This window comes from Syngnathus acus, chromosome 8 (genome assembly GCF_901709675.1).
Source record: "Syngnathus acus chromosome 8, fSynAcu1.2, whole genome shotgun sequence".
Lineage (NCBI taxonomy): Eukaryota > Metazoa > Chordata > Actinopteri > Syngnathiformes > Syngnathidae > Syngnathus > Syngnathus acus.
The window spans coordinates 4878233-4893203 of NC_051093.1; the positions used below are offsets into that span (position 1 = coordinate 4878233).

Genomic DNA, 14971 nt, shown 5'->3' on the forward strand with positions numbered 1-14971 from the left:
ATGATTTTCTCCCATTGTGGTTATGGACTAACAACTTGATTCAGACATTCATCTTCCTAATAGCCCATATAGAAGCTTGCTAAAGCAGCAATTAGAAACATTTCAAACGACAAGCGTTCATACTGACATAATTTACATAAGGACCGCATACAAGCAAAGGCAGTCGTTCCAAATGAAGGAAAATCAAGTGGAACAGCCGGAAAGAAAATATTACATCTAATTTACATCTAAAGTGCAGTCAAATCAGTCTTTGAAAAAGCCACAGTCACTGCGCACAACTCCCCCTGCTGCTTATTGGCTGGAATAGTCTTGCGCGGAAATATTAGCGTACCAAGTCTCTTGTGGGTTAAGTTGGTGTTTTTAAAAAAGCTGAGCCACCAGAGAATTTGTCCTCTCCTTGACACACAAGGCTGAACAGAGCTAGTTAATTGTAAGCTAATGTTTGTCTCATAGGACCAGCCCACACCATGTATCCCTCAGATCCGACTACGGAGCAGGAGAGAAAAATGATGAGCGGGGAACAGATAGGTCTGACGTGTTTGGACAGGGATCGAGACGCATATCTCAGGTAAACCACTTCAAGGCATTTACTTGAGATTAAATTTGCATTGTTCGATCATTTGCGATCCCCAATGTTTACCTTTCCCTGATATCCCGACACAGAGATAATAAGGAAAGGGTGGAGTTTTCCAGGATTCATCCCTCCAACAGCTGCCACGGGGACCTCACGTCTCATCTCATGGTCCCAGGCGGGACTTCCCTCCAATCTGGCCAATTAGCAGACCCTGCTGCACATTCTGCTCACCACCATTGGATGCCAAGAACTGGAAGCCCATCCCTTTGGATGACAGGACACTCTTATGGTAAAATCGCCAGATTATTATAGAGTTCATTTTAGGTATTACGGATCGATTCGATACAGAGTCCCCATTCTCTATTTAAAGCAGGTATAGGTCATACCGCCCTGCACCAGAATCTTCCCCCTGGTTTCTCCGCAGCCATGCCAGGCCCTCTGCAACCGGTCCTGCCTCTGCCTCAGGATCCCTCTGCTCAGTTGGTGGTCCTACCCACGGATGGCTCTACTCATCCGGCATCCCACCACCTCGGTATGTCCTAATAAGGCCCTTTTCATCTCTCGCCGACTCAGCAACATCACACATCATGACTTTTAGTCCATCTTCACTTAAAAGTCCAGTTTGTCTTAAGGTAAATTATTAAAAAAATTAATCTGGTAAAGATGACTAAGAGTAAATACAATACGTTAGGCTATCAGATATTGAAACTAAAATGTCTTTTTAGTTTTAAGAACCCCCATTTGTCTCACTCTCCTGTTCTCAATAGATGTGATGGAACAGCAAGGACTTTGGCCCCCAGTGTACGGCGCCCGGGGCCCAGCCTCCCACATGCAGCATCCCACAGTATACTCTCGATCCCAGTTTCTACGGCAACAGGAGCTTTATGCTCTCCAGCAGCATCAACAGCTTCAGCATCAGCACCAAAGCCACCAGTCGCAGCAAGCGCACGCGCAGCCTCATCAACCACAGCAGCAGCAGCAACAACACAAAGCTGTGCACGGCATGGACATGCAACACCAAGCCCTTCATAATCCTCAGGTGACCAGAAACAAATTTGAGCAACTCTGAGCAAATAATCAGTTTAAGCTTTTCCTAATGCCTTGTCTTAACCCCAATAGATGCAGAAAAGGGGCGTTGAACCCTCTGTTGACCTGGAGGAACTTCTCCCAAAACCAAGGACATCAAAACCATCCAAGCCCTACTCCTATAACCCTCCCCAAAGGAACACCTCCCCTGCTGGAGCCTGCACTGCTCTCTTGTCCCCTTGCTGCCAGTCCCCTTCAATGCACCCGCATTCCAAAAGCACTCCCTCAACACCGTGCCGGGCTCCCAGCCCAGCTGTTACGGCCCCCCACTCACCTACCATGAGTCCGGCCCCATCCCAGATGCCCAAGGAGGCCGATCCCCAGGTTAAGCGAGGGGAGGGCCAGCCCCCACAAAATTATCCAGAATCTTTGGAGCCTGGTAAGGAGAATGTGTCAAAAGGATTTACAACTGAAGTCGTTAGTGCATGCAGGATTTGATGTGAGACAGGCATCATCTCTACAAGGTCGAATTCAAGCATTTTTTAAGTACTTGTGAGGATTTTTTTCAGCACATTATAGCTGTGGTAAATTATATATTTAGATAGAAGCTTTATATATTTTTTCTTTTATCAGTTACAAAAAGTGTCATTCAGCAGAGTGCAAAACTTTGTCAAGGCCAAACAATCCTAATTTGAATCTGCAGTTTTCCTTTTTTAAAATCACTCAAAGGGGTAAAAAAATTCCAGGTTTTTGCTTGGTTCTTGCATGACTGCTCCTAAAAGTTTTGTGGAATTTGCAAATTTGGTTGTAAACCTGTTCACGAACAAACAAACCGATGAGATCATAACCCTCTTGGCGCGGTTACTGAAATAATTGAAATTTCTTTCTCCCCCTAAAGACTTGCCTCCTGGATACACATACTCTGCTGTCACGATTGGCTACAGGAACGGCCCTTCTCCGCAGAACATTCAGCTTGCAGAACCAGCCGACCTGGAAGCGATCCAATCTGAGCCTTCCGAGCATGCCCCGCAGACTCTTTCTAGCCTTGGGGAGGGGCTTGACTGCCAAGCGGTGGTCAGGCCTCTCTCTGAGCCACTTGAACCTAAGGAAGTGGACCAGGGAGATGAGGGGGGCATCCTTGAGCGAGTCCTGGACCAAAGAGAGGAGGTGGAGGCCGCAGCGGTTACAGTAGCCAAGTATGTATCAAGGGAGAACGAGGCGGAGACGCAGGGGGCTTCCGAGGAAGAGGTGCTCGTCTGCCCCCCTGCTGACAGCCCGCTGTGCGAGGCTGCTTCCTGTCCAGTGGTGCCCCTGTGCACGGATCAAGCAGAAAGGCCAGAGACTGTCATCACCTTGGAGGACGATGAGCCAATGGGTGAGGAGAGCCAGGTGGAGCCTGCTATGTCAGAAGAGCACACACCCGGCCCGGGCACCATCGTAGAGCTTGACGCTACGACCCCGGCAGCCCCGCTGGAGCAATGCGTGGAAGAAGTCAAGGACTGCAAGCAGAAGCAGCAAGGGAACATGCTGGCGGCTGACAAGGCCCCATTGGAGATGGCATGTCTTTCCCCTGCAGCGGCGTCCGTCTCCAGCCCAAGCCAGGCGACGTCTGCTGAATCCCACAAACCTCTTGTGCCGTGCTACTGGAGCCTTGAGCTGCTCATCGCTGCTGCTTTCTGTACAGACGTCCCCCCGTTCCCCTTGCTTCCTTTCAACTCTACACCGGCGGTCCCGTCACAGAGCAACCCCTGCCAGGGAATGGAGCTGCTCAGTGAGGTGGCCGACCTGGAGCTACAACAGAAGAGGCACCGCAGTGGGGAAAGCAGAGGTAAGGAAACCATTTTTCTGGTAACCAATCACTCGACTACATTTTCCCACAGAGACCACCTCCCACTTCCCCCTCAGGGCTAGCCTTCGTTGCTCTGTGCTCACTTCTAGGTTCTTCGCTCTTCTTCTCCATCTCTAGAGCCTCTGGTGAAATCTCCCTAGGGAAGTCCTCTGCATGCTTGCTTGCCGTTTCTTTCTTTGGTGCGCTAAAGGCAGTTTTATTTCCTAAAAGGCTGCTCTCACGATGCAAAGGCCTCTGGAGGGAGAGAGACGAAAGTAGCAGGACAGGGTCGAATCCTGTAAGAGAGGGTGTTCACCTCTCTCTTTCCCATATATTCTCTTCCTCGGGGAACAATGTTATTTGAGCCACACGCGCACTTGCGTAGGTTTCATTCACTAGGCGGTCACTTCCCATCACTTCAGATGTCACAAAATGTAAAGGGTCCCCACAAGGCATCTATCTCAGTAAATGTGTTAACACTGACCAGATATCCATCGTTGTACAGTAAAAGAAACCCAATGATTGTTCCACCACCTCCCCGTACACAACACTACCCCCTAGCCTGTGCGTAATCACAAATGCAGTCAATGTTTTCAGCACCCTGGAGCATTGCCTTGCTAATTAGAACCCATTGTTTCAAAGTGCCTTTAAAAGCTTCCTTGTTTTCCAAAGCGCCACGTGTTTTTATATCATTCAAGCAAAGGATGTTTTGTGTTTACCACAGCGTCCTAATGCATTTAACAGCTCCCAAAAGGGACCTCGATTAAAAAAAAAAAGGTTTCATCCACTGATTTCGGAGTCAGTGAGGCGCTTGTGATGAAGCACTGTTGACAGCTTAGGGAAGCGGTGCAATGTTTCAAAGTCACAGCAAGTCTATCAAAATGTGTGGGACAACAAGACAATTCATTAGGCTTTAAATTTTCATCACGACCATCAACCATGTCTTTTTCCACAGAGGAGGAGTTGTTGATGTTTGACCTCCACAGCCTGGCAACTCTAGCGACAGCCCGATTACTGGAGACGAGTCCACAGGCAGGCAACGCTTCGTGTTCGGGTCGACAGTTCCCAGTTCGCAAGACCTTCAACTTGCGAAGAAAATGTAGCTGGACGCCACGCAATGAACCAGTAAGAGTATCATTTTGGTGTCAACACCCTCAAAGCTCTTATTTGGGTTAATGTTAAAGAGACAATGGATACTTTCCAGGTGTGCCAAACCAAAGGCAGCATGGAAACGATAGACGGTCCCGAGCTTGAGATGCGTGTCAAGTTGGCCGAGCTTCAACGTCACTATAAAGAGAAGCAGAGGGAGCTGGCCAAACTCCAGAGGAAACACGATCATCAGTAAGCGGGATACGCCTTTCCGACTATTTATACCCATTTTTCCTACTCACAACAACATCATTTTGACGTGTGCTCAAACAGAAAAGAGGAAACGCCACGTAGCCCAGCACGAAGAGGACCGGGACGACCCAGGAAGAAGAAGCCCATCCTCACAACGAGCTCAGTGTCATCTGAGGGCCAAAGAAAAGTCAAGTGCGTCAAGTTTTAGTCCCGCCATCTCTCCTACTGCCTTTCACTGGCGTTAAACAAAAGGGAGAAGTCAATCGAACCATTCAAGAAAGTCCATTTAATCCTCAACGTCGGTGTTAATTCTTTAACGACATAACTGTGTCAGCTGTGCTCATGGCTATTTGCAGAATATTTATGTTAGGACATACCTACAAAATCTACCCATTAGGTTTCAACTTGGTATTATTGGAGCGCATGTAATGCTTGGTTGGGGGCGGGGCTAACAGGCAGACGATGTAATTAGAGTACTGTGAATTCTCTGGTAATCTCGCCCTGTGCAAGGAATGTGACACCTCACTGTCATATGGGCTCAATGGGTCAACGTGGGTCACGAAGGATAACACGATGGCCGTGTTCAGTTCTACAGATTGAATACCACGCATGCAAATGGCCACGAGGCAAGGCCATTTGAGTACAGTAAAAAATGAAATGAAATATATTACTAAAATAAATATAGGTTAGTAATTCTTCAAATAGTGACCTCTGCTCACATAAACATCTATATATAAAAACAATATTTACGATGAGGAAAGGGATTTTGACTAAATATAACTATTACGTGGTGGTCATTCCAAATAGTGTTGTTCCCGCTAAGGCAGAAGAATTGGGAAATCAAATACCGTCAGGCTTGGGTTAGTTGTGTCACGCTTCTTTCTCGTGGTTTCCGGGCAACGACAGTGCCCCGAGCTGCCCTTCTACAATGTCACCTCCGCTCTTCTTTCAACCGTATCGCCCCTGCCCCCTCACCAGGCCATCGCTGACGCCAGGGGAGGGGGACGCTGATGCCGGGTGACAGTGACGCCCAAGTGAAAGGGTAACGGGGCCAAGGCCCTGCAGCAAGGTGCATTGGGGGAAGGGTGGCCCGCCACCGAACATGCCGTAGGGGTTGGCGGGTGTTTTGCAAGCTGTAGCACGGGCTAGTCACTCACCGTGTACAAGTCATAGCTAGTTGTCATATTTGGGTGTCACGACCCAGGGCAACGGGTCAATCAGGACAGAGGCCGAAGCTACATCACTGGTGTTCTTTGTGCTATAGTAGCAAAGCTTTTAACATCAGCTAATCAATTGGGAAAGTGAACCCAAAAGTCTTTGCCATGTTTAGCGGCGGACGGCAGAATCATTCTTGCAGACAAGTCGCACTTTACCGTCATTCTCCAGATAGTCTGTTGGCAGACCCCACCACACAACAACCCCAGTCATTGTATTCTCTTAAGGATTGTTCAAGGCTGAATTCCGACGATGAGATAATGGGGCTGCTTACTCAGTCATATATTTACTGAGGAAAAAAATATGAAGAAAATGTCATTCTAACCGCTTGCAGGGATGGATTATTGAAACGAGTCTCTGTGGACATTTGACATTGCTCCAATCTGATCACTGACAACATGAAATTAAAGATGTGCGAAATTCTCAAACCATTCACTAGATTTTAGCGGTTGCCCAATTGCACACTGCGCATACACTATAAATAGTTTTGCAATATATTTTTGAAGTGGTTGACTTGTGTTGCTTCTTTAGCGCTGGTGAAAGGATCCAAAATGACAATGCAATTGGAGATCTATAATTTTTTTCCACTGAAAACAATAGCGCTAAATATAAATATCCTTCCAAGCACTTGCCAAAACTTTTCAATGCTAGGTCACATGCCGTGTGCCGATCTCCCTTCAAACGCAGCTTTCTTGTGAGATGGCCAATTGTTCCTCACAGTCCTGTACAGATCCCAGGCTGTCCTTCTACTTTTATGTTGCTCTGTTTCAGACATAGCGAAGTTATTAGATGATTTAACTCTTTTTCCTTGTGATGTCCTCGCTCCCCTCAAACCACTGCGATTCTTGTCTAATGAATTCATCTCCCTTGTTTTGACTGACAGGCCGATGGTGACGGGGCATTCCCTGACGCCTGAGGAGCTCGGAGGGGGAGGAGACAGCCAGAGAAGGAAGAAGAGGCTGTCTTGTCGAGCCTTTGAACAACTTGGAAGCACACAGGTCAGGATCTCATTGTCCGCTAATCTTTAATCCGCCACGCAACTCCGAATTAAAGAGGCCACGGTTGCATTTAAAATACGACTTTGTTGAGCTCTGTTTCTAATTAAATCCAAACGACATGAGTCGGAACCCGAGCACTTCATGTTAATGCGTTTTACACCTGGGCACTTAATATTCTGTTTCAGCTTTTATAGTCATATTTTTTTTTGCTGTAGCTTTAACTAGGTCTCACTGTCCCTCTTCTGCTGTAGCAGATAAAAGCGCAAGGTTGCAAAAAAGGTGGTCCTCAAAGTGTTCTGGGCTCAAAGTTGGCTGCCGATGTGGCACAGCTCAAACAGAAGAGCCAGGCGAAGAAGAGTCTCTCAGGGATGCGCTACAGGGACAAGGAGGTTTCACCGTGGAACTCAAAGCATGGACACCGGAGCCAGGGCAACAGACGAGAGTCTGGGGGACACAGCGACACAGGTACATGCTTTGCGATTATTTCACCCGTCAAAGCTAATTGTAAGGTCGAGCAAAGCTAGATCTCAGAAGGATTGTCCAACTCTCTCAGCAGCAAGTGTGGACAGTTGTCCTCAGGAGAGCTGGGCTGGGGAAGGGCACCGCGGATCTAAAAAAGAGACACATGGTTCTGCTCATCATAGCAAGACCAGAGTGAGGGTTCACCGTGGACAAAGACGGGAGTCACTGGGAGACAGTTCGAATCCTGAAAGTGACTCCTCGGAACAAGGTAAGATGAGAATATTTGGCAGTCATTCAAAACCAAACTTCTTATTGATACGCACTTCACAGATGTATTTTATTAACTGATATTAGATAATGCAAAACACACACAACTACCTCCCACCTCTTGATCCAAAGTGACAAGCACATAACAGCCAACCATTCTGGTTTAAGAGCGGTTGAACTCAAAAGGAACCGCCGTAAACCTCGAGATCAGAGGAATGCCGATGCATGATGTTCAGTGCCACACTCTAGTGAGTCTTAAAATCCGCAAATCACTCTGAAGGCAACCAGATGTGGGTGAAAAGGTGAGGAACACCTTGTGTGGAAGACAAGGTGCGCATGGACATTTTGACACTAGCCTTGTTGGCTGATTCTGCGCTACATGTGCAGCTGCGGACACTTGCCTCTGAGAGGCTTTGACAGCCCTGGAGACGGAGAGACTGGTTGGCTCAAGGAGAGCAATGTGACAAACACACACACAGACACACACACACACACACACACACACACACACACTCACTGTTGTTTTCCGGCTCTGTTGCATGTGGCTTCACACCAGGAAATATCATCAAGGCAAAGCACTTCATACATCATTTCAATGAACAGTTCAATGTTTACTTGACTGCTAATGAAGTGTTTTTGAAATAATGGAGACATTCAAGATAATCACAGTTCACCAAGGCATTTGATAAGACTCTCTAACTCCAAAAATGCATGCTCTGTATTCTCGGTTCCCATCAGGAGAGGAAGAGGAGGAAGGCAGTAATGATAGTGATGAAGGTCAAGACCTAAGAGTACAACCGCCAAGAGATGTGACTTCTTGTTCCTCTGTGACCGGTCCAAGTCCTTCGTCCATTGTAAAACTGGAGGCCAATCAGAAAGCCAGGAACAAAAAACAGAGACAGGAGCTTTATGGTAAGACTGACGGCTGCTTGATTTATAAGGAATCTTCACGAGAAGCATCTGTTTTGCCTTTCTCTTCGTGGCTTGTTAACGGTGTCTGTTTCTGTAATTGAACCGCACAGGCTCCCATACTCTTTCTGGCGCGGAAGGTGAGGTCAAAGTACGAAAGAAGAACCCCGGTAGACTGAGCCCGGCCAGTGCGGTCAAAACCCGCTTTGAGGACCACAACGCAAGGGGGGTTGGCGGACCGCGAGCACCCAGGCCCAAGGAGCCTCGGTGGGGAAGCCACAGCAACCGGGGCAACCGTTTCCGACGTAGCATGGGGCTGCCGACGTTTCCAACAACGAGCGAGAGGTTAAAGAGGGCCACGCGGAAAAGTACCATCTTGAGAGGAACAATTAAGGTTAGCAAGAAGTAATTTTCATAGATGTCCAAGATAATATTGTATACGAATTACATTTGTGCATAAAGATTTTCGTAATTTACTTCACAATCTTAATTACCCCCCATCATCTTGTCCATTAGCGGAGAAATAGCTGGGCCCCGGTGTCAAAGACTGAGGACGGAAGCAGAGGCAGAAGAGCCAAAGAGCATCAGGTACCAGAAGCAGTCACCTTATTTAAATGCAAAATAAATTCCGACATTTGTCTAGTTTGACCTCGATGATCCACAGACAAAAGGCCGAGCAGTCAGTCGACTGTTGGAAAGTTTTGCGGCCGATGAGGGCTTTCAGATGAATAGCAGCAGCTTCTCGGAAGAGGACGACGACGAGGACAACAGTGATTCGGGTAAAAAGAACCACGAAGGTAAACTAAATTACAAACCACATCATGTGGCAATTTTAAAATATTTATTGGGATGTTTTGCGTTTTTCAGTTGCAGTTCCAAATTGTGTCTTGACCAAAGAACTCTTAACGGATGGACTGAAGATTCTGGTCTCAAAGGGAGATGAGCTTCTTTATGCTGCCAGGATCCACACTATGGATTTCCCAGATATGTAAGCAATGACACAGTCTGTTTTTTGACTATCCTGGGGAAATTGTATTTATTTATTTTTAAGAAAACTGACATTTGTGAGTGACTGCAATTAAAGTATTGGTCATGTATTACCATTATTATTTATTATTATTTTTGTATTAATTTCAAGGATATCAAGCCTAATAAACACGCATTTTTGTTTCCAGATTTAGTGTCACAATTGACGGGGAAAGGGGAAACCGGGCAAAGATCTATTCATTGGAGCAACTGCTTCGGGAAGCTGTAAGTTTATCTCCGACAGTCATGACTTGAGCCTGTAGTAAATACTTCAGTTGATGCGGGGTTAGGAACAATAGTTCCATATATTGGACCCGCTTTACTCACAGTGGCCTGAGATAACTAGCAAGATCCTTTGTTGGACGTTAAGAGAGATCATCAACAATTTTCCCCGAGCGCCTTCTTGCACACGCTTGCACACACATCCACGCCTCATCTTTCAAAAGGGTCTCTCGTCATGGCAACAGTAAATGAAAGCAACCTGAAAGAGCCCCCAGTGAGAGGCGGATGTTAGGGCTGCCTGTATTGTTGGAAGGAGGATCTGGCAACCGGCAATCACAAGCTCTCTATTCAGGCCTTCTTTGGTATTACTCAGCAAGTCAGGCTTTAACTACATCCAGGCTTCCGTTGCTTTCAGCCCTGACTGGCACATTGGCATGACACGCAGTAAGCAACCGCTTACAATTGCGGCACACTGGATGCTCATGAACTTGGTTTCAGTTTGCTCAAACTGCTTCAACATGTGTGTCTGGTATTTTGGACAGCTTGAAACAAACCATAATGACATTTTCATCCGGGTATCAGGTCCTTGACGTCCGCCCCGAGTCAGAAGCTATGCTAGGTGAAGGAACCAGGGTGTGCGCTTACTGGAGTGAACGTTCACGCTGCTTGTACCCAGGTTATGTTCGCAGAGGTGAGACGTCAACCTCAATTTCTAGTATCTTGTACATCCCAAATATTCACTCTGACAAATTTTACTTTTATTTCTCGCAGGGATTTCAACCGATGAGGCGAGGCCAGGAGTCATGGTAGAGTTTGACGACGGGGACCGAGGGAAGATTTCTGTACCAAACATCCGCCTCCTACCACCGGGATATCAAATACACTGTGAGTGTCCGCCTTTTGAAGATGTTTATCTGTAAATAAATGCTAATAATTGAAATCAATGTATAATTCCTAAGGTGAGGAGACATCTCCGGCTGCGTATGGACCCAGCTTGAGTCAGGTCAAGAAAAGCTCCAGTTTCAATCATACAGCCAATGACAGATTCAACACTGTCAGTATGGTCAAAAGCAACCAACCGCTAACTCTCCCAAAAAGAAGACCAGGTAAGATTTTTTTTCCATCCTGCAAATAAAACACTATATTTGTCCTAATTTTCAAGAAAGCTTGGGTAATGACACCGCAATTTTTTTCATCCTAGGGAGACCAAAGGGATCTGGGAAAAAACAAAAGCAACAGCTGGCTGAAAATGCCAATAAAAATTCTTCCCTCTTTGTGGCATGGCCTTCATTGACGAGCACCAGGAAGAGGACGTCCCACAATCTATTTCAGCTCAATGGGACACCGAGAAAGGCCTTGAGATTGAGGGAGGATGACTCATTTGCCTTGACTCCCATCCAACCGCTTGCCTCCACCCAATCCAAAGGGCTTTTCAGCAGTAGCTCCTTTGAGGTGGACTCCTTTAGTAGCATTGCAAATGGCTACTCCTCTTTCTGTACCAAGTCCACAGGATCACGTCCAGATTCATCTGTCGGTCCAAAAAGTGGAATTTACGGACAGAAACGCAGACAAGACGAATTGGTTGCACCCAGGGTGAAGAAGTCTAGTCAGGAGTTTCTGGTCAAATTAGATCACGAAGGAGTAACTTCCCCAAAGACCAAGAACAGCAAGGCTCTGTTGCTGCGAGGCGGCTCTTCCAGTCTGAGTGGAATGCCCAAGACGGAGGGTTACTCACATCCGGTCCTTCTTGTTAAAGACAACAAAAAGGGTGACAACTCGAGGGTAGAACTTCTCCTGAAAGGAACCACGCCCCAAAGAAAGCCTTCATTGCTTCTAGGAGAATATGGAGACTTGGGCTTCAGTTCGCACCGAGAGTGTCATAGCTCCTACTCTGATATGGATGATGATGAGGAGGAAGAGCAAGAGAGGAAAAGGGCTGCACTTAGATTAGCTTCAGGGGGTCTAAGGACAGCTGGACATTTCCTCTCTCATCTTGCAGTTTCATCCTCATCTTCTGGTTCATCCAGCTCCTCTTCATCAGGCTCAATATCAAGCTCCAGCTTATGTTCCTCTGACAACGACTCGTCCTACAGCTCAGAGGATGAGGAAAGTTCGACACTAATGCTACAGAACTGCCTGTCTTCTCACCGAGGACTCCTCCAACCCAGTGAAGCCTCCACGTCCTCACGGCAACATTCGTTTGTGGCCAAAGCGTTGGCTGTTTCCAATACCAAAGGACCGCTTGATGAACACGTCTCCAACAGTAAATCTCTTAAGAGGAAAGACTGCGACAGTTCCATCTCTAAGTCATCGAGAGAATTTGTCAAGAAACCAAGAATGCTACCAGATGCCATTTCATGTATACCGAGGCCCAAGATGTCCACATTCCTTGCGAGACGCCAGATGTGGAGATGGTCTGGCAGCCCGACACAGGTGAGGATATTATCGGTTTCAGCGCTTATCAAGAAAGATTGCTGACGTGTCTGGATTTCCACAGAGGCGGGGCCTAAAAGGTAAGGCCAAGAAGCTTTTCTACAAGGGCATCGTGAGAGGAAAGGAAGCAGTGAAAGTGGGAGACTGTGCCGTGTTCCTCTCAGCTGGGCGCCCCAACCTACCATACATTGGTAAAATTGAAAACTTCTGGGAGTCTTGGACATCTAGCATGGTGGTCAAAGTTAAGTGGTTCTACCACCCTGAAGAGACCAAACAAGGAAAAAGGCAGCGAGACGGCAAGGTAAGCAGACGTTTGTTCTGCCGGAATATGTTAGTTTTGCTCTGACTAACCTCAAACCTCTCCCAACCAGCATGCCCTGTACCAGTCATGTCATGAGGATGAAAATGATGTCCAGACAATCTCTCATAAGTGCCAGGTCGTGAGTCAAGAGGAATATGAGAGTCTGACACGCAATCAGAAGCCGAACAGTACCGTGCCAGATTTGTATTACCTGGCCGGGACTTATGACCCCACCACTGGTCAGCTGGTCACTGCTGAAGGGGTTTCGATCTTGTGCTGAACCTCTATGAGGAAACTACTGAAGAATTCCTCTGCCGGAAATATCAAAGTCCAATACTTTACAAAGAAGCCCCACTCTAGCCTTGTAAAGTGATGTGTTGCTTGGTTTCGGGCTGTCTGAGACTACACACTGGAGACTACTGATGTCTAACCTACGTGGAAGACTTCAAAAACTTGGACCATTTAAGTAAAACGGCTGAACTCTGGGTCTTCCTTTGCATCACAGCCATCAATAAAACTGGCGTTTTATCGGTCTAACGGTTTCATAAACCTGGCTTCTATCACGTGTCACCGAAACGAAGCTGGGCAAGGCCGTCGCGGTCTCTATAGGACCAATTCGATGAAGGTAGCCTTACCTGAACCAAGAAGTGAAAGCGAGCGAGACTCGGGACTCTCCCAAAGCCTCGTCATTCCAGGGAAGTTGACGACGTGTAAAGTCGATGTCTGTAAATATTTTGAAATGGATCCAAATCAAGCCATACACTTCAGTACCTCTCGCCTGTCTTCAGTGTTCAGGTGTACAGATTGTACAGATGGAATATTGTATCGTTGTCTGTTGTCGATATGTACATAAAAGCTATTTTATACGGGATTATATTGTACATATGAGATGTATCTTTCCATGTTTGCAATTGATTTATTTTTATATGTGTATAGATTGTTGTTGTTGTTATTTTTTGCTTTCTTTCTTTTGCTTTGGGAACTCATTTTTGAAGATGTTAGCGTTGCACTGCTTATGCCCTGCTGAGACGGAAACAGACAGAGCACAAAGAGAGAAGGATATGGTGGATAACCGGGCAAGACTCGCTCTCTGAGAGATTCTGAGTCGTCCTGTTTTAAAAAAAGGTCAAGTGGCTTTTTTGTAAATGTTATTTTGTTTTTTTTAACCTATCGTTTTTTATTTATGTCCTTCTCAACTGATTTTTAAGGCAGACCCCAGCGGACTGCAATCATAGATAATAATTTAAGATATGAATGTCATTTGAGTCATCACTAATCATGTCCATACAAATGAATTTAGAACAAGACTGGCTCTTCTAACAATGTGCTACATGCTAAAAAACATACCAAAGTGGCTTTAATATCTTGATTTGAATTTATCGTATCGCAAAGCACCTGTATCGAATTTGAATCGGAAATTACTGATCAGAAATATTCCTCCGCTGTGTGTTTTGGCTCTGCTTGTGGCTTCTCGCAGTTTTAAAAGCCCACCAGGGAGCGTGAGAATGAACGTCCAGGTACTGACAAAATATGAGATTGAGCATTCAAAAATGTTATTTCCATTTGAATATCATGTCGATTTTGTACAGTACGCGCACATACTCGATAGTAACTGTGAAGGACAATCAGATTCACAAAGCAATGGACTAAGTTCATTTCAGTTTATTTAATTTGTGCCAAGTCCCTTTTGTCCACATTAGTCTTGTTTTATATGCAATCCTGACTCTTGTATTGACAAAAGTTTATTTTGTTCGCCAACACTATTTATTTTCACGTCAACGTTGCTGTTTGTCCAAGAGCGCTTTATGAGAATGTGACAGTTTTTCAAAAATGGGTGTGATGTCGCATTTTGCATTTCTTAAATAAAAGTGGTCTTCTAGAGGCCAAACAGTGAAAAGAAATAAAAACACTGGATTGTTCTCGTCCACAAACATCTACGAATTACGTCTGTGATTTTTGGCTGCGCTCTCGTCAACGCATCGCGACGCGGAAGAATTTGAGGTTACATTTGGAGAACACTTATCAGACCTTCGCCTGCCAAATTTTATTTGTTGTGCTAAGTCTTTCTGTGTAAGTGTCTCGGGCTGAGCCGAGTTTGGGCGAGCGTGGAGTTCCATGGTAAATAGACAGATCTGTCACAGCATCAGATAAAGCCTTCTGGCTTTAACTGCCAAGCTCTGTAAATATGATGGCGCCTGATTCAGAGATACAGTCGATGCACATTTAAGCGGGAGCACACTCGTGCCAAGCTACAAAAAGAAGGCGGAGCCATAGAAAAACCAGATTTTAAAAAAATTAGACTCGATATAAAATGTAAAGGAAATGATCACAAATGATTCGGTAGAAATTTAAAATGTCCGCATCCATCC

At 46.1% G+C, this 14971-nt stretch overlaps 1 protein-coding gene across 5 annotated transcripts in view; it reads left to right on the forward strand.

The window, feature by feature from the left end:
* Positions 1 to 14539, forward strand: part of LOC119125806 (BAH and coiled-coil domain-containing protein 1) — a 46500-nt gene extending 31961 nt beyond the window's left edge. For 2 of the 5 annotated variants that reach the window (XM_037256663.1, XM_037256667.1), the window contains 24 exons: positions 454 to 568; positions 664 to 863; positions 945 to 1106; positions 1342 to 1613; positions 1694 to 2039; positions 2499 to 3428; positions 4384 to 4553; positions 4633 to 4769; positions 4851 to 4961; positions 6868 to 6982; positions 7234 to 7447; positions 7536 to 7712; positions 8450 to 8623; positions 8734 to 9014; positions 9137 to 9208; positions 9285 to 9417; positions 9488 to 9608; positions 9796 to 9871; positions 10451 to 10559; positions 10640 to 10753; positions 10828 to 10974; positions 11070 to 12301; positions 12366 to 12602; positions 12673 to 14539. In XM_037256663.1, the coding sequence (XP_037112558.1) occupies positions 454 to 568; positions 664 to 863; positions 945 to 1106; positions 1342 to 1613; positions 1694 to 2039; positions 2499 to 3428; positions 4384 to 4553; positions 4633 to 4769; positions 4851 to 4961; positions 6868 to 6982; positions 7234 to 7447; positions 7536 to 7712; positions 8450 to 8623; positions 8734 to 9014; positions 9137 to 9208; positions 9285 to 9417; positions 9488 to 9608; positions 9796 to 9871; positions 10451 to 10559; positions 10640 to 10753; positions 10828 to 10974; positions 11070 to 12301; positions 12366 to 12602; positions 12673 to 12882 (5855 nt within the window). In that variant the 3' untranslated portion in view covers positions 12883 to 14539. The remainder of the gene's footprint in view (positions 1 to 453; positions 569 to 663; positions 864 to 944; positions 1107 to 1341; positions 1614 to 1693; positions 2040 to 2498; positions 3429 to 4383; positions 4554 to 4632; positions 4770 to 4850; positions 4962 to 6867; positions 6983 to 7233; positions 7448 to 7535; positions 7713 to 8449; positions 8624 to 8733; positions 9015 to 9136; positions 9209 to 9284; positions 9418 to 9487; positions 9609 to 9795; positions 9872 to 10450; positions 10560 to 10639; positions 10754 to 10827; positions 10975 to 11069; positions 12302 to 12365; positions 12603 to 12672) is intronic. The other 3 variants (XM_037256666.1, XM_037256664.1, XM_037256665.1) reach the window with 3 other exon arrangements.
* Positions 14540 to 14971: the final 432 nt, after the last annotated feature.